This window comes from Pararge aegeria, chromosome 26, assembly GCF_905163445.1.
Source record: "Pararge aegeria chromosome 26, ilParAegt1.1, whole genome shotgun sequence".
NCBI classification, from domain to species: domain Eukaryota; kingdom Metazoa; phylum Arthropoda; class Insecta; order Lepidoptera; family Nymphalidae; genus Pararge; species Pararge aegeria.
The window spans coordinates 729,974-749,741 of NC_053205.1; the positions used below are offsets into that span (position 1 = coordinate 729,974).

General features: G+C 38.3%; 1 protein-coding gene across 8 annotated transcripts in view; it reads right to left on the reverse strand.

Annotated features, from left to right (window-relative positions):
• LOC120635408 (protein hu-li tai shao) overlaps positions 1–19,768 on the reverse strand; it is a 113,042-nt gene that overhangs the window by 19,607 nt on the left and 73,667 nt on the right. For 6 of the 8 annotated variants that reach the window (XM_039906423.1, XM_039906422.1, XM_039906418.1 and 3 more), the window contains exons 3-14: positions 18,135–18,248; positions 17,111–17,284; positions 16,529–16,661; positions 15,324–15,491; positions 13,319–13,486; positions 11,484–11,704; positions 10,141–10,278; positions 8,926–9,020; positions 8,007–8,127; positions 5,211–5,234; positions 3,084–3,194; positions 706–837 (exon numbers count right to left, since the gene is read on the reverse strand). In XM_039906423.1, coding sequence (XP_039762357.1) covers positions 706–837; positions 3,084–3,194; positions 5,211–5,234; positions 8,007–8,127; positions 8,926–9,020; positions 10,141–10,278; positions 11,484–11,704; positions 13,319–13,486; positions 15,324–15,491; positions 16,529–16,661; positions 17,111–17,284; positions 18,135–18,233 — 1,584 coding nt within the window. In that variant the 5' untranslated portion in view covers positions 18,234–18,248. The remainder of the gene's footprint in view (positions 1–705; positions 838–3,083; positions 3,195–5,210; positions 5,235–8,006; positions 8,128–8,925; positions 9,021–10,140; positions 10,279–11,483; positions 11,705–13,318; positions 13,487–15,323; positions 15,492–16,528; positions 16,662–17,110; positions 17,285–18,134; positions 18,249–19,768) is intronic. The other 2 variants (XM_039906424.1, XM_039906421.1) reach the window with 1 other exon arrangement.

The following is a 19,768-nucleotide window of genomic DNA, read 5'->3' on the forward strand; positions in this document are numbered from 1 at the left end:
GTCAGGTGCTAGCCTCACTCTATTAGTGTCTGGACTGGTGCTGAACATTCCCCGTGTTCATAAGAGATAGATTGATTTACCCGCAGACAAAATGGCTTTAATGATTATTACGTATATATCAGTTTATTTATTTTTTATATTTATTACTAGTATTCTTCTTCTTAGTCGTGCACTCTTGGCAGAGTGGTCGTGGCTGCTGAGATGAATTCCATGGCGTTGGGCATCATTGGATTGCACGGCTTTCCGCGCGAGTCTTCTCCACTTTTGGCGGTTGGTAGCGTGTCGAAAACATTCTACCACAGTTGCCTGGGTCAGCGATTTCACCGTATCTGGCCAACGAGTAGGTGACCGCCCTCTTGCCCTTTTTCCTTCAACCTGTCCTTGCACCACCAATCGTTCAATCGACCCTTCATTCCTTGAGATGTGTCCAAAAAACTTGAATATGCCTTTCTGCACCGTCGTATACTATTACTAGTATTAGACACTATTAATAAATAAAAACTGAATCAAAATCAATTCATACGTTCAAGAAATACGATGCTACAGACAGGCACACGTCAAACGTAGTATACCCGTTGTTTATGCGTCGGGGGTCAAAAATAATTGAATTGAATCGTAAGTCGCTTAGTGGCACGTCTTCTTCGGTAGGGTGACCAGCCACGGCCGAAGCCACCCAGCAGGTAATACAAACAAACTAGCACTCACGACATGGTCCCCGGTGTGGGTGTTGGCTGCATCCTCCCCCACAAGCTTGGCCGCCTCGTCCCACGTCACGCCCTCCAGGATGTGGCTCTGGGGCCCCGCGCTGATCTTGTCCGCGCGGCGGTTCTCCTTAATCTGCAATTTGGCAATGTTTTTTTTTAATTTTGTTTCGCACTCAGTTATCCTCTGACACGGTGCCAGAGACCTTCTTTATGCGACTCTTGCTCTGAATAAGTGCCAGCTCACGATTGACGTCATATGCTACATTGCTTTTTGTTTTCACTGCCTTTTAACTTCTCCTTCTACTTTCTACTTATGTCAAAGTCAAAAGTCAAAGTTAAAAAATATCTTTATTCAAGTAGGTAGTGCCATTGTTGGCACTTTTGATGCTCACATGAGAATTACACGGTAGTGAGATGATGGCGATAACCAAATTCGTAGACTTAAAACTAAAGCTACGAGGGTTCCAAACGCGTCCTGGTCTACGAAGAAGCCCACAACAAACTTAGCCGGGTGTTTTTTTTTTATCACCATCTCACAATGTCATTTAGAATTATTAGAAGAGCAATCTGGTTAGGTTTTTTATCGATTACGTAGTCCTTTATACTATAAGCTTACGTTTAATACAAATTTTGAACTTTTTAAGAGACATCTCCAAGATGTCAATTGGTAGTTTATTGTAGAATTGTATGCAATTTCCTTTAAACGAATTATGAATTTTAGGTAACCTAGTATATTGCACTGTAAGTTTATTCTTACTTCTAATGTTTAAATTATTGCGGTCACATTTTTTCTTAAATTTAGAAATGTTTTTATGAACGTACATTAATTTTTCAAATAAATACTGACTATACACTGTCATTATTTTAAAATCTTTATCTCACATAAGCGTGCGTGATGCGTGAGTGGCGCTGTCTTCAGTAGCCCCGAGTGCTCCGTCAAATGTTATATTTATATGTTTATAATGTTAAATGATTAATTAAATTCAAATAAGTATCAATTATAAATTAACAAAAAATAAAAGAATTACATTTTTTTTTTTATTAACAATTTAGCAATGTAAATGAATATGAATCACCGCAATGTTTATAAGAAAATCAATCTTTTACTGATGGTATTTTCTAAAGTTCTCTTTAAAAAGGTCCATTGTGAGCGTGGAACGGTGATAAGTTCACGGGGCCGAGTTCGAATCCCGGCACTGACCTCCAACTTTTACAAGTTATGTGCGTTCTAAGCAATTAAAATATCACTTGCTTCAACGTTGAAGGGACAGATCGTGAGGAAACCTGCACGCCTGAGAGTACTCCATAATGTTCTCAAAGTGCAGTGCAGTTTACGAGGCTGCATATTATTAGTAATTCATTTAAGGGTAATTGTATATCTTTTTATAACAAATAACCAGATGAAATCCTCGAGATGTCTCTCATTAAGTTCAAAGTTTATATAAAACGTAAGCTTATAGAAAAATCCTATTATAATATTAAGGATTACATGTATGATAAAAATGCTTGGGTGTGAATTGCTCTTACTTCATAGCTCAACATTAGACAACTGTGAGATAGTGATAACAAAAAAAAACCTGGCTAAGTTTGTTGTGGGCTCTTCTTAGACCAAGGCGCGTTTGGAACCCTCGTAGCTTTAGGTTAAAGTTAACGAATGCAGTTATCACCATCACTAACATTAGTGTAACATGTTAAATGTATGAACGCTTCATAAGTGCCTGTGATAAGGTCTACATGAATAAAACATTTTTGATTTCTTTTGAAAAGGGTTGATGTGTCCACCAATCTGCACTGGGCCAGCGTGGTGGACTACGGCCTTAACCCCTTCCCATTGTGGGAGGAGAACCGTGGCCTGTAGTTGACATAACGCACTGCATGCAATAATGTCCGAATGAGGCCTCTCTGTATATACTAAATTGTATGGCCATCTCAATAGTATTTTCTCAAAGGCGTGTGAAGTCTAGCAATCCGCCCTCACCATACAATTTGAATGCTTTCAAGGCAAGAGTGAATAGGCATTTTCTAGGCAAGAGTAAATAGGCATTTTCTAGTCAAGAGTGAATAGGCATTTTCTAGGCAAGAGCGCCCCAACGCATCATAGTTTTACATCAGGCATGATAGTTGTCAAGCGCAAGTCTAACAAGTATAGTCAAAAAAAAAAACTTAGCCTGAGTGGTGTGCCTACGGTCATTCTCATTTTAAGAGGAGACCCGTGATCTCTAGAGGGCCGGTGATGGGTTGTGGTGGTGATGATGAGGATGAGGATGATGATGATGATGATGGTGGCGATGATGGTGGTGGTGATGAGGATGGTGATGATGGTGGTGGTGATGAGGATGATGATGATGAGGATGGTGGTGATGGTGATAGAGTTCCTACCTGTTGCTGCAGCTGTTTGAACTCCTTGGGATTGGTGTTCTTGGGCACGAACTGCAGGGTGTCTATTTTGACGGGCGTGCTGGAGTGCGCCGGCGATCCGTCTTGAACCCACTTTTACACAAAACATCCAAGTCCAAAATTATTGCGATTTTTTTGCAATTTTTTTACGATTTTTTTCGTAAATAACATACGTTGTTTCACATCAATTGCACGTTTTTTTTTTCGGTTCCGTCCATTTTTTATGTCGATCGTGAGTTCAATGTGATTTTTTATTCGTTTCCAACATCGATACAAGTGGCGAGGTATTTTTTGTAAGTAATCCATTTTTGTCACATCACATTTTGTATTTTTTGCCAAAGGAATCCATTATCCACATGGAAACGGTAAACAAAAATAATGTTTTTTTTGTTTTGTAATTTTTTTTTCACATTTTGGTACGTAGAAACCGTTTGTCCACATATAGACGTGATTCGTGTTTCGTTTTTTTTTGACATCCGCACCGACGATACGTGTAGGGGAAAAGAGAAAAAAAAAACAAATTAGTAAAAATGTTGCCAGTTTCGTCGTATCTAAGCAAGGATAAAGGTTAGTTGGGGTTACAGGACATTTTGCGTGAAGGAGAAAGTATGAAATTGTGCATAAAATAAAGCGTATATGAAACTTCCTGGTAAAAAAAAACCATCGAGCATGTACAGTATAGAGTTAGGTATTTTTTTTTAAACTAATTTCCCATGCAAAGCCTTCAAAGCACTCATTCCGTCAAACATTTTTTTTATGCCGTGAAAAGAAAAAAATAAACAGTTTTATGCAAAACTTCTTGATTTAAAATGGCAGAATTTTATAGGGTTGCAAAAGGGAGAGAAAAAATATACAAAAAAAAAAAAAAAAAAAGGTGCAGGGAAAGAGGATTTTTTTAAATGGCAACATTTCCATCAATTTCTCTTTTGCCCTACACTGTACAAACTCGATGTTTTTTTGTTTTAGTTTCGGATAAAATCGATATGTAACATATATTAAAATCGATATCATAATCGATATTATAAAGTGTTATAGGAACAAGATCGATACAAATTTTCATCCAAATCACCAGGGTACGATGAAATGCTGTTGAATCCATAAACAAAAAGCTAAGTTATTTCTCTTTGCTGTGAATGATGTATTAATTTTGTTAATGGGAGAAAATAATATAGAAGTAAGTCCCCGAAACGTAATATATCTGAAATATAAATCTATGACGCTATAATATGACCCCTAGAACCGAAGCGGGCGAATTTTATACAAGCGATAGGGTATGTGACTTTTTTTTTTTTGCCTAAAACGTGTTCCATTAAGAAAGTAAAATAACACTGGCATCAACGGTGAAGGAGACATCGTGAGGAAACCTGCATGCCTGTTAGTTCTCCATAATGTTCTCAAAGGTGTGTTGAGTCCACCAATCTGCACTGGGCCAGCGTGGTGGACTACGGCCTTAACTCCCTCTCATTGTGGGAGGAGACTATAATCACTGGTTAACTCGTGACAATAGCCCAACCTGCATTAGAGCAGCGTGGTGGGTCTATGCTATAAAACCGCCTTATCTATAAAGGAGGAGGATGGTAGAGGGGTTTTTTTTTATTCCACTTCACGTTAGCCCTTGACAGCTATCTCACCGGATGGTAAGTGATGACGCAGCTATATTAAACTCATATCTCAATCGGCTTTTACGAGATATAGTAAATGCGAAATCGATTGTTGATACGTATTTTTGTCGGTAACTGGCCAGGTCGAAACCAGACTAGACTAGAAAATTTGCAGAATTTATAAAATCCTAAATGGCCCCCATGGGGTACTTTAGCACTTTTGGCGAGATTGTTAAATCCATCATTTGTCATTTGCTACCTATAAACGGCGATTTTAAAATCCTAGAGAATTTCGGGCAATTTACACTAAACAATTAATAGATTTTTTTAACATTATAAACACACATGTGACTAGTTAAAGAAGTTAACGAAACACTGAACAACAAAAAAAAAACAGCCAAATACCCTATCACCAATGATTAAACCAGAATAAAAGATAACCCATACAAAAGATAAGAAAATAGATGTTAAAAGATAATAAATAGAAAATGGCGCCTCAGTTATTTACCTCTTCGTTGTTAGCGTCCACCCACTGCAAAACATTATTGTATTAGTCACGGGTAACAACCAAAAAAACACTTCTAGCTCCACACTTCCATAAACTAACTAGACTAGATGGAAATGGGGGTAAAAGGGTAACAAGTACCCATCAAAATCATCAATTATACCCCACATTTAAATAATTATCATTACAGTTAACGTGTATTTTTGTTTTTATACAAAAGTAGCAACCTTATCGACAACGTCTTATTCAAATAACATTTACATTTGTGTGCGTGTGTTTATGAACGTGTGTGTATATCATTCTTGTCTTAATAGTATTAGGACTATAACATTTCTGCTGTTGCCATATACTACCGTGACCCCGTTACACCTTAGACACACCTATTGTTATGGTTGTCACAGCGTAACTTTGTACAATTATTTCTAAATTGTTTCAATTATTTAAAAAGATGTAGAACAAAAGTTTTTCATTATCATAATTACTATAATACCCCCTACCCCCTTTCCAACGAGCCTAGTATAAGTTATATTGGAATTTAAAAAAAAACCTAATCATGTGTTATGTTTAATGATCGATTATCTAAATGCATATTCACAAAGTTGATTTTTGGCTTAAAAATTACGAAAGCGACTTTTTAAAATATTTATTTATTGAAAAATAAAAGACAATATACCAGTAAATATGGAAGCAACTTACAATTGTCCGAAGTTTTGTAATGTATTTGTTTTGAAATGAAATATCTTTAAGAAGTTTTTTATATACTATGAACCCAATGAGTAATACATTAATGGATAGATTTTCTGGCATAAAGCTAATTTACATTTCATAGAAAATATTTTATAAAGTAGTTTTCATAATTTCATAGCTTAGTAAATTTGAAATATTTCTCCGCATATTCGATCGCTAGTAATCGCCTTGTATAATCATAAATTTAATCTTTACACACCAGCTATAATATAATATACGTTTGGGTTTGAAAAAACAGCAAAAAAAATTCAAGAGCATTTCATTTTGTGAGAGCTTTGTCAAAGAATACAGGGGGAGCTATTTTTTCGAATATATCTTTAATTTTTATTTAATGTCTATTTTCAATATACATATATATTTATGTTGTGTGTATATAAAACTTTATAAGCACTACACAATGATTTTTTATGAAAAAGCGATATTTATTTTTACTAAGGGCAAAGTGATTAAGACATTCTTCAGAATGCCCGGGCAATTTTAATAATGCAAGGCAAATTGGGCCGTAACACATTTGAGTTACATCATATTTTTGCCTATTTTGCTTTACATTGCCAAAGCATTATACATGGCCTACCTTGCCCCTAACATGTAGATAGCAAAATCTCTATAAACTAATAGCCGAATAAATAAACATTTCAATATACTTTAATAAACATCTTAAAATCTAAACACGTTGATTATAAAAAAAATAGAAACGTAAGAAAAAAGAAAATATTTTGCGCGTTATCGAAAAAAATTACGGTATTTTTAGTTATTCTTAATCACTAACAGCGTAAAGGAATGTATGTATTTTAATGTGATTTTTTTTTTATAAATAAATATGATGTACTTTAAACATTGTATAGGTATATTTGAAGAAATCTACAACCAAAATATTTATTTAAAATTATTATAATTTTCGATAGAAATGCCTCTTCACCAGTAATAACAAATTTATGCAAGAATTCTTGAAATATTAAGTTAATAAAATTCTATTCGTTTAGATAACAAGCTTTTAAGAAAATGTTTTATTTTAAACTATGTGTAGAAGTTTTATTTTTATCTATAGTTAGGTAGTTCTTTTGTCATAATAATAATAAATAATCTATTCAAGCAGTTCAATAATTTATGCATTCAATATTTAGTCCATAAATCAACAGACTGGTTTTTTTTCCAGAAATAAGAAAATTACTGTTTAATAAATTAAAAAGATTTTTTTCTTCTACAATTGCAAAGCCCGACTCGACGACTATTCTTAGGAAAAATAATATAGTCGAATAAAAAATATAAACGAATGATTTACATTTTCGTTACCAGTAAATGGTTTGTTATTATTAATTTATGTTTAGTAAAACACAATTAATAGTTTTTTTATGTGAAACAAATCACTCGTAAAGCAAGCAAATCCACACATAATACATTAGTTTCGAATATCCTTAAATAATAATAAATGGAAAAAAATTACATCTTTGGACAGACTGACACTGTTTTTAAATTATTAGAAACATGAAGACTAAAAAGCCTGGATTTTTTACTGTTAATGCCTCGAATTTAACTATCCACTTCTATTGGATAAGAGTATATTATTATTAATATACAAATTGGAAAATGTTCTACTACTTTTTACTCGCGTACTCAAAGAAATGATCAATGTAAATGGTTCCCACTCCTAGATGGGGCAAAACCCTGAGGCAAAACATGTGTTTAATTTTCCATCTATATTTTCAAGATTTCTAAACGATCCATTCCCTCATTCTTACCCCTAATTGTCTCCGCACCCCACAACCTCAAGTTCATATAATCTCTATTTTTGTCATTCTACACACAGCAAAAAATCCAGGACCTTTTAATTCCCCCTCATTCCCCCAATTTCCCCAATTCACCCCAAATCCCGTAGTTTATATTATCATCAAGATTTTTTACATTCTACGTGAGAAATACAGGTAATTTTGTTCCCCCTAATTCCCCTTTTCTGTTATCGTTATCCCCCTCCCTCGCAAACCTAACCCCTCCCTTGCCCTTTATTTCCCCCCCTCCCCCAACCTACTCGGCCTCAACCCGCAGGTATTCTACCTTGGTGATCTTCTTGGGATCGGTGGTGCCGGTCTCCAACACCTCGACCTTCTGGTAGACGTTGGGCGAGTTCAGCCAGCGTGTGCGCTCACCCGCTTTGCCACCTCCTTTCTTCCAGAGTCTGGACATAGAACGGGAATACATTTAACGATTACGGGTATTTATTTTAGTAGAATATTCTTTAGTCTTTTGAGATCTCAACAAAAAACGCTTTGATTTCCCGACTTAGACCAGATATAAACATCTTTTAAAAAAAATTAAGTAGTATGTGTTGTTTTTGAAGTTGTACTTCTTTTGGCGCGTTAGGTTAAAAATGGTTTGAGTAAATTTTTACGATGCGCGCGCACACCGTCACATAAATCCGACACCATGAAGTTAGCTATAGGCAACATTTTAATTTTTCTAAAAAAGGTTTGAACGTTGACTTTCAATAACTCAAACAATACCTTTTTTCTATGGTTAGTGTCGTTTTTTCTACAAACGTAGAAAAAGGCAAAAGGTAAAATTTTTGAAAAGACTTTTATCTTGTTACGACAAATAAGTTTTTTTATCCACGTTTCTGATACGTGCCGCTAAGATGTGGAACGCCCTCCCGGCAACTGTGTTTCCTGCCACATATAATTTGAGTACCTTCAAGGCTAGAGTGAATAGGCTCTTTCTAGGCAAGCGTGCTCCAACCTAGACCTCATCATTGCTTTCTAACGGGCATGATTGCCGTCTGTCTGTCGTCGCGCTGGTCTTTCGTATAAAATATATAAAAAAAAAAAAAAAAAAGTTTAATTTCTAACGCGTTTCTAAATTATACTTTTTTTTTTTTAAATATTAATTATTATTATTATTTTTTATTATTTAGTGGCAACTTTCCACACTGGGTGGGTAGCTAAATTTGGTGCAGAATCTGCCCGCTGGTGTAACTCACCCCTGTTTGTACAGTTCCTCTTCTTCCAGCAGGTACCCCAGCGAGGAAACCGCCGGCGGCACTTCCACGTCGTTCTTGGGTCTCGGTACATCGTTCTGTAAACAATACAGTATAGGTTTTTGAAATATTGGATATTTGAGGAATTCTGACGGCCGACTGACGCAGTGGGCAGCGACCCTGCTTTCTGAGTCCTAGGCCGTGAGTTCGATTCCCACAACTAGAAAATGTTTGTGTGATGAACATGATTGTTTTTCAGTGTCTGGGTGTTTAATTTTGTATTATAAGTATGTATGTTTATTATATTCATAAAAATATTCATCAGTCATCTTAGTAGCCATAACACAAGCTACGCTTATTTGGGGCTAGGTGGCGATGTGTGTATTGTCGTAGTTTATGTAGTATGTATGTAGTACATATGTAGTATTCCATGATATCCAATGAACATTTAGCCCAATTTGCTCTACTCTACGAAAAGCAGGAGAATCTATTCGGTGTGAGTTAGAATTTCTTCAATGTATATATATACGTACAAATAAATATATATATATATAATATGATAATTTTCAAATCTTATTTTGAAAAATAACATTTAAACTAATAGGCACATTGGAAATAGGCAGGCAAAGATATTCTCTAAATTGCTAATAGTCATTTATGCCGTAAAATGTTTTATAGCTAAGCCATTCATATAATTTTCTCTAACATGGCGCGAATGGTTAATGGCTCTATGTTATTTGGTATTTTATTATATATGTACTAGCGTACCCAGCCCGCTTCGCCGGGCTAGATTTTGCTTTATTTTATTTAAACTATAAACTTACATCATTAAATTTTTAATTTAAGTCTCATAACATATTAAATCATTTATTTCTCTCCGTATTCATTCTCTTCTCGAGCGGGTGAAGATCATTATCTACACCCATGTACACCCAACAATAGAATATCATCATAGTAAATAAAAGCTGTATTTGACAGTTTGACAGTTCAAAAATAGGAATGCTCCGATCGTCACCAAACTTTACAGGATTACTCGCCAGGTCAATCCGGAGATTCCCTGAAAGTTTCATTGAAATCGGTCCAGCCGTTTCGGAGCCTATACGGAACATACCCACACACTTTCTCCTTTATATCTATAAATATATATATATATATATTTCAACGACTCGTCGATTGCGAGCGAACGCCTCGAACTAGTATATAAGCAGTGCGGGTGACCTTGACGAGCGGGTGGCGGTAGATGTACCCGGTGCGGAAGCCCGCGTTGTCCAACATGCGCATGAGTGCCTCGAACTCCTCGCCGCCCACGCGCCACTTGGCTGCGTCCGACGGCGGCTTGCGCGACGACTCGTACATCTGCGCGGAGGGAACTCAAATACTGTGCGACCTCGATACAACTAATCGAAGTTTTGGATACTGAGGTTTGACATATTGAGATGGATGGTTTCAACAGTTGCATAAATAACTTTTAGGAAAATTGATTTTATTTTAATTCTAAAAATCTTATTTGCATTAAACCGATACCTCTAATCGGATAATCATCGTAGTAATTCTTGCTGACCAATCTAACGGTCTATTAGTTATTTATGCAACTGTTGTCTAATAAGGTATATTGAAACACGAGTCTCAAGTGTCAAATAAGTGTTAATACCTAATTATCAACAAGAGTTTACGTACAACCATAACATTAATCCTCTATTAACGTTTCTGAAACAGTAAGGTTTGACTGTTTTAATATTAGCAATTAGTTAACTGTTATATAATATTTATAATCCATAACTGAGAATAGACGAATAAGTAAGTATGAATGAAACAATTATGTGTTGTAAAAGTAATTAACATTTTGTACTTTAACGTTCACAAAGTTCACCACATATCGAGAAGTAAGAATGTGGCTGTTAAAACCCTTATAATAAAATAAATAAATATGTATTATAATAATCATTTATTTGCAAGAACGTTTGTACAATATCAAGATGTTGGTAAACAATATAGTTAGTTTAGAGACCACAACATTCTAAATTTGGTTCAAGGATATTAAAAAGATCAACCTTAATTAAATGTCAAATTAAATTAAAATAAACACTACAAACACATAATAAAATTAAAAATGACAGTAAATAAATAAATAAATAACCAAATCGAAATAAATGATCCATAATTTATATTTAAAATTATTTCGTTTATTATAAATAACACGTAATAAGTCCTTTGCACAGAAGAGACAAAATAATAACATAGGAGTGTTATTATGAAACTCAGTACAACATTCTATCATCGTTTTCAGAACATTGGGTGTTTTAATAATGGCAAAAAGCTAACTGCTTCAGCACCTTTTAAAAATAATTTAAAGCATGGTAGTAGATACCATTTGTTATACAGAGTTTGTTCCTTAATTGAGAAAGCTATTAGGATTAAATGAATAAATAAAAAACTGTCCGGAAAAACATAATTATCTTTCAGCATCATTTTATTGTCGTTATAACCCAGTTATTGATCAGAACCTACGAGCTATCTACTGCGTAACTCCTCGAACGCCAGGAGTTGGAGCGGCCACTCACCTGTCTTCTGGTCTCCTCGTCGAGCAGGGACAGTTCATCCAGCGGCAGTGAGGCCAGGCGCAGCTGGACCTCGCAGGCCGCGTTCAAGTTCTTGGCCTGGTAGAAGGCTTCCTCCAGGGTGGCTCCGCAGCAGAGAGCCCCGCCTCCGGACAACATTAGGATCTTGGCGTGCGGGCCCAGGGCTCGGACAAGCTTCTCCTGTTCCTCGTTGTCCAGAAGACCTGCAACGAGGCTCATTATTAAGTTCCCGGAAGCATTTGAAGGGCATGACAGAGAAAATTTTAGAAACAGCTTAAAGAATCCATAATCTAGGCTTATAATGGGATGATTACATAGTCATATCAACGCTTGACTTTAAATTCACAGAAATTTACTCTATTTAATACACACAAGCGATGATAGCTCAGTGGGCAGGAACTCGACTTCACTTTCGGGGGGTCGAGTTCGAATCCCAGCACGCACCTCTAACTTTTCTAAGTTATGTGCGTTTAAGAGAAGGAGAAGAAACACTTTATCGCACGTAAACAAACAGTAAAAGAAACATTAAGGAGTATACAGTAAACAATGACATGCAAAGGCGGCCTTATTGCTGCAAGCAATCTCTTACAGGCAACCTTTGTAGAAAGGATTCATAGCGAGAGAACGGGATAGTGCCAAGAGTGTTTTCATATAGGTACACATTAAATACCAAAAATGTATATTCTATACAAAATACATAGATAATTTAAATAAATAAACGTAAGATATAAATATAAAATAAACATAATATATTATCATCATGTCAACCAATCGACGTCCACTGCTGGACATAGGTCTTTTGTAGGGAGTTCCACAATACACGGTCCTGGGCCGCTTGCCTCCAGCGGCTCCCAGCGACTCGCCTGATGTCATCTGTCCACCTCGTTGGGGGCCGACCTACGCTGCGTTTTAAACATAACATGTATACAGTCAAACCTGGATAAGCGAGAGTTCAAAGGAGCACAATTTCATTCTCGCTTATAGAGTTTTCTCACTAACCCGAGTTTCTCGCTAATGCACATCGGTAGCGTTTCTCTCTTATAGAGGTACGCAGCAATAACAAGACATATTCATGCACTATGTAATTTTATTTTAATAAGAACTTATTTACATTTAAAAAAATCCGTGAATTTCGTTTGGGTTTCTGTTTTTGTATTTTGAATGTTTTTCTCTAACTCATAAATTTTGTCGAATATTGCTTGCTCGACTGTCGCTTATAGAGGTATAGATAAGTAGCAGTCTCACTTACGGAGGTCCGTGAGGGAAAAACGACTCTCTCTTACAAAGGTTTCTGTTTCTCGCTAATAGAGGTTTTGGGAGCTTAAAATCACGGGTCCTGGCTATTACTCTCACTTATAGAGTTTTCTCACTTATCCAGTTCTCACTTACCCAGGTTTGACTGTATATAAAATGTTAAATGTATGAACGCTTCATAAGTGCCTGTGATAAGGTGTACATGAAGGAAAAAAAATGTGTTTTTACGTTTTTTTTCAAACGTGTCTCATTGTAATATTGACCAAAAAAGTAGATCGAAACTGCAACGTTTCCTACTAGATGACGCTACAGTCGCTATAACACTGACGTGAAAGGCATATACTAATTTCGTCATCGACGGTAGGAGAGCCGTAGCTTAATTGGTGAAAGCGCTCAGGCCGCGATTTCCAGAAAAATTGATAATTACTCGAAGTGTACGTAAAATCACAGTCATGGGTCAACATGAATAAAACACTTTTGAATTTGGAATTTTTTCGAATTTCGAGTGCGCGACAGGCAGGATGCAGTGGCGCCACCTAGCGGGCGCGTGTCCGCTGACTCACCGGTGGGCACGCGGTGGTAGGCCACGTCGCCCAGCAGCGCCGCCTCGGTGCACAGCGGCAGAATGCCGCGCCGCGTGGCCGACACCGCCAGCGCGCCGGCCGAGCGCACGTGCAGCACGCAGCGCACGTCCGGCCGCGCCGCGTGCACGGACGCGTGCAGCGAGAACCCTGCGACAGGCGCGGCGATTACGTATCTCGCGACAGGCGTATATATTGCAGTATCGACAAACGGCACTTTTCAATGCGATTAATAAACAAAAGTGACATTCGACAGCAGTGATTGCAAGATTCACGCCCGTCGCGACATACGAAATCACCCTGCGGGACCGACATGTGGCCAGAGTACACTTGCAGTGCAATATACTCGGCTACATAACATTTGTAAATTTTAGAAGTTGCACTTCTAAAAGTTGAGAGTAAATTTTTACACCGTCACAAAAAACCGACACCATGAAGTTAGCTGTAGTCAACATTTTAGTTTTTACAAAAAAGGTTCGACAGTTTCTACTTTTATTAATTCAAACAATACCTTTTTTCTATTGTTAGTGTCTTTTAGAATAAGGCGAAAGATAAAATTTTTGAAAAGATTTTTATCTTGCTACGCCAAAAAAGTATAACTTCTAACGCTTATGTACAAGTTATTTTTTTTATAGGTTACAGTTGTACGATAAATTGCAGGTTGACTACTTGGAAGAACTCTGCTAAAAAGTTCTTTTATATTACTTAATTTACTTATTGGATAGAAGCAGGTGTTACTTTGCGGAAATCCATGATAAATTATGAAAATTAAGCTTAATTTGCTATACTACGCGAAAAGCAGGAGAATCTGTGTGGTGTAATTTATAATTTTCTCAATCCTTATACTGCACACCAAACAGATCTTGGGCATGGACCCTCTACGCACGTTTCGGACTTAATAACTATTCATTGAAAACATCTCCTGAGGATGCTCCGGTTTCGGAGCGAAACGTGCGTAGAGGGTTTATCGCCGAAGATCTGTTTGGTGTTCAGTATAAGGATTGAACATTCTCCTGCTTTTCGCGGAGTATGACAAATTAAGCTTAATTTTTATAAAACTGAATTTACGTTATGACAAAATGATGTATGAATGAATTAGCTATTTATGCAACTGCCTAGGTGTTGCCCGCATTCGCTGTCACCAATTTTTTTGTTTTTTTTATAAATCCTATAGGAACTGTTTGTTTTCCCGGGATAAAAAGCAGTTTATGTTACTCTCCGTCCTTTCAACTAACTCTATGCCAATAATCATGTTGACTTTGTTAAAGTTAAACAAAAAGTTCGGTACGGGTTTTTTACAAAAGCCGTAACGTAAAAATAGCAGACGATTAAAGCTACTAGTTGCATAAATAGCTAATTCATACTAACGTCGCATAAATAGATAGTTTATTCATATGACGTCATAGTTGCATAAATAAAAACATAGTTATTTTATTCATCGTTTAATCATCACGTTATAGTAGCATAAATAGCTAGTTTATAAATCATCTTTCCATAATGACGTAACAGGTGCATAAATAGCTATTTCATTCATTCATCGTTCAATAATGATTTAATAGTTGCATAAATAGCTAGTTCATAAATCATCATTCCATAAAGATTTAATAGTTGCATATATAGCTATTTCATTCATTCGTCGTTCAATAATGACTAAATAGTTGCATAAATAGCTAGTTCATAAATCGTCTTTCCATAATGACGTAACAGTTGCATATAGCTATTTCATTCATTCGTCGTTCAATAATAACTAAATAGTTGCATAAATAGCTAGTTCATAAATCGTCTTTCCATAATTACGTAACAGTTGCATAAATAGCTATTTCATTCATTCGCCTTTCTATTATGACGTGATAGTTGCATAAATAGCTACTCCGTTAATTCGTCGTTCCATAATGACGTAATACTGGCATAAATAGCTATTTAATTCATTCGTCCATAATACATAACTAGCTGGTTCGTTATTTCGTCGTTCGGCGGCCGGACTCACCTTCCACGTTGACGGGGAAGTTGGTGGTGCCCTGGTCCTGCACGACGCCTTGCATGTCCACCTTGACGAGCGACGAGGCCGTCACCTCGTGCGGCAGAAGGCCGCGCGGAGTCGTCAGCACCTGCTCCACGGCCGTGTTGAGGCGCGCCGTGATCTGCCCGCTCATGCCTGTTGGGGGGAGCGGTGTCACTTCAAATACAGTAGCGTAGCGATCTCCGGGATCCATTGCAACTATTTGTCTCCGAGGAAACCCGTATGGAACCCGTATACTGGGCGAGAGTCCGGAATGTGAGTGTGGGTACGAATGTGAAGAGAGGCAACATGTATTTTGGGAATGTCCCGTCTACGAGGATCTGCGACAGAACAACCCGTCTCAACGGCGGGGAACTACAACCGGGCGATCTTTTTTTTTTCGGATCGTGTGTAGCTGATTTTAACAGCGTAATGCGGGCTTGATGATGTGCCCGAAAATGAGGAAGAGTTTGAGCCCTAGGGCTCGAAGAAGCGATAGGATCGTCGCTCTGAGGGCGTCGCGTCCGATTGGAGTGAAAGGGTTTCGGACGGTGATCACGCCTCCGAGACCGTGGTGTGAGGACATGTCCGGATGACGTCAGAAGTCAGGGACCTCGTCTTTGCCGGCGAAGACGGCGGCAGTTCGCACAACAGCGACTGAACAGCTCGGAGCGTGATGGTACTAGATCTGAGCAACAAGAGCTAGCGGTAGCCAGCGTGGATCTCGCTTTTGTAACGAGTAGAGTTGTAGGCTAAGGGGGACAGTACAAAATTAGGAAAGATTACGAAATGAAGATAAAATTAAAAAATAAGGTTTGTGGACGTTGTAAGCGAAATAAATTGTTGTTCTGTTTATCTCAACGCGTTGATATCTGGAACTCTCAGTCTTCAAAATCTTTCTGTATGCATATGAATACTCTACTATAGGACATTTCACTTTTTAAATTGTACACTGTTGTCTACTGAGGACATTTAACAGTCTATGAAAGTTTGTCTAATAAAGCGTTAAAGTGAATTAGTATATATCATGATAACTTCAAGCCTTTGATGTCCATTGCTCGACATAGGTCTTTTGTAGGGAGTTCCAAATTCGTTTGATATCGTCTGTCCATCTCATTGGGGGCTGTCCAACGCTGCTCGATCGCAATTCCAGCACCGTGGGGAATATACATATTTAAAGGCAGAATACGCACTCTGAGTCCATCCGAATAGATCCACTAGACGGTACACCGCAGCGAGCTTGCATCGGAGGATCTTCTCCCCCTTCTCGTAGCCCACACCCTCGATGCCTCTGATGTCGTTTATGGGGAGGACGCAGCTTGGGCCCTGAAGGTACAAAATAAGGTCTATTAATATTTTTGAGCTGGGCAGTGGCATGCTGTCTCTTAGGATAAACATTTGCTTCCAGCAATTAAGCTTAATTTGCTTCCGCGAGAATTAGTACGGTGTTATTTATAATATCTTCAATCCTCATACTCCACAACAAACAGATCTTCGGCAATGTACCATTTTTTGTTTAATTTTCGTTTGGTGCTTAATTCCTAAGCAATGTGTAGTCAATGTTATCGTTTATGTATAACTTAGTTGTGGAAATTACATTTGGTTTTTGTGATATGACGGCATTACTATCATGTGTAATAGTACTGTTTGTTTCCCTTAGAAAAACTAATAAATAAATAAAGTTAAGTCAACATCTCCTGAGCACGATCCATGCCACTGGGTCGAGTTATCGACAAACCCCAAAATATTATGCCAGGTTCAGCTGTTCCACTCACCCTGAGGCTGCCGGTGTGGAGGCGGCCGCCCACCATCTCCCGGATGCGTTGCAGTAGCGGCGCGTCGTTGCCCTCGTGCATTTGCTGGTCCAGCACCCGCTCCAACTCCTCGCGGAACAGCTTCGACGACATGAGCGCCTCGACGCGCTTGCGCCGCTCCATCTCCCGGACATCCTGCGGGGTGGAAGTCATCAAAAAGCAGTTTTTTTTAATTCAAAATTCATAATTTCTTTATTCATGTCGGCCTATCACAGGCACTTATGAAGCGTGTAGCGGTCTCTACTATACATAACTAGATGGCGCCACAAAAGTCCTGCATCGAGCTAGCGAAGTGTTCACTAAGAATGCCTAAATATACAACTTCCAAAGATGAATGTTCGGGCCTCGGTCCCCGAGCACGATCACCCGCTCGGAGGAAGATCTTACTATTGTTATGGTCGAGCGTATCACCATAGCTCCCGTACAAAGCGTTCATTCATATATGTATACATAATTGTAAGAGAATGGTGATAACTTCGTTCGCCAACTTAAACCTAAAGCTACGAGGGTTCCAAACGCGCCCTGCTCTAAGAAGAGCCCACAACAAACTAAGCCGAAGGGATGCGCCGAATGTAGGTTCAACAGAATACGAATGTTCGGCCGAATATTGGGTCCAAAATATACCGAACCGAATGATTCGGCCGAGAAGATTATTTTGTGAAAAATGTTGTTTTAGTTGTTGGACAAAGAGGGTTCCTTTTTTTCAAATTTTTATTTTATGGTAAACGTTTAGAACATTTGAAGTAAAATAATTACTGTCTATCTGACTAACAGCCTGTTCGAGAGACATTGCTAAAGTGAAGTGGTTTTTGATGCTTCAGAATTAGTTGAGTACACGTTTTCTGTATGTTCTGTGAATTCTGTGGCGTGGGGAATCCAGGGTGGGTAAAGATCGACGTATAAATGTTGTTCTCATGCGTGGCCTACGGGCTACAGGTGGAGTGCTCATGTGGCTCAGTGAGATGAGGCAGACGGGAGTACTCACAGCATCGATATCGGCGGGGCGTTGCTTCATTCTCTCCTCGTCCTCGGCCGAGAGCGGACCGGTGCCGTTTGGCAGCGTCTCCGTGTCTGTGTCCGCCATCGCGTCGCCTCCGACCTGAGCACAAACAAACAAACACACGTTTAGTTCAGCTTCTTGTCCGTTGACTTTAAATTCTATATTACACGTTAACATAAAAAAGAAAAACGCACGCGGTGTGTTAATTTGATTTAGATAGGTTAAGTAGTTAAGGAGTCCCTCGCGGACGAATAACGTGACGCGTAATTTATACAACGTGAAACCGAATTACGAAATAATGTTGAAGGATCCATGAGTATATCTCATAAGGAATCATCGTGTAGAAATATTAAATCAAAAGAAGGATATTTATTTTTCCATACAAACTAATTCAAAACATTCTGAGTGGTCACTTATGACAACCCTAATGAAGATGAATAACCGACACTCGCATTGTACCTACGGTACGCGACGCGTACCTATTAAAAATGGCTGATTTTACTTTTGCATGAGGTGTCATGGTGTGATTTCCTTCAGTAAAAACTATGGCACTGGTTTACTATGGCACTACTTTTAGCGTTTCGGTTTAACACATAAGTTTCAGAGATAGTAAATAATGAAACGGTCGATTGCCGCAGTGGGCAGGGATCCTGCTTTCGGAGTCCAAAGCTGTGGGTTCGATTCCCACAACTGGAAGATGTTTGTGAGATGAACATAAATGTTTTTAGTGTCATTGTCAGTCAGTACGCATAACACAAGCTACGCTTGCTTTGGGCTAGATGGCGATGTGTGTAATGTCGTAGTATATTTTTTTTTTATTAATAACTATAAAAATTAACCCAGTTGAATTATTTCCGTAACAGAGAATGAGATGTTAAACCGCGCTATTGTGCTACACTTGAGCTCATCAGTCCGCCGTTTTTTTCTCACGGGCCCCGATGGGTACATTGCGAAAAATATAATAACGGGAACGAGGCCGAGCGAAAGTTACACGAAGTTGCGTCAACAATTAAGATAACTGTTATTAGCTAACGTACTATAGTCATCTTGTTTTCAGTAGTAGTGAAGCTCAGTAGTAAGGACATCGACTACACTTTCGGGGGAACGAGTTCGAATCCCAGCACGCACCTCTGACTTTTTTAAGTTATGTGCGTTTTAAGTAATTAAAATATCACTTGCTTGAACGGCGAAGGAAAACATCGTGTGGAAACCTGCATGTCTGAGAGTTCTCCATAATGTTCTCAAAGGCGTGTGAAGTCAACCAATCCGCACTGAGCCAGCGTGGTAGACTACGGCTTAAACCCTGGTCTGGAGGAGACCCGTGCCTTGTAGTGGGCCGGGTAAAGAGTTGGGCCGGATGATGAAAGCTTTTTGTGACAGAGCTCGTCCGGGGAAGTACTGCCGCCATTTCTGCCGCCTTGAGCAAGCATTTAAATTCTGAAGTCGGAAGGGTGGTAACTAGTCACTGCCAAAGCTGACAGACCAGACAGAAATCAGAAATTATAAATTCCCAAACTCCCTGCCGGGAATCGAACCTGGCACTTTCTACTTAAATAAATAAATATACTACGACAATACACACATCGCCACCTAGCCCCAAAGTAAGCGTAACTTGTGTT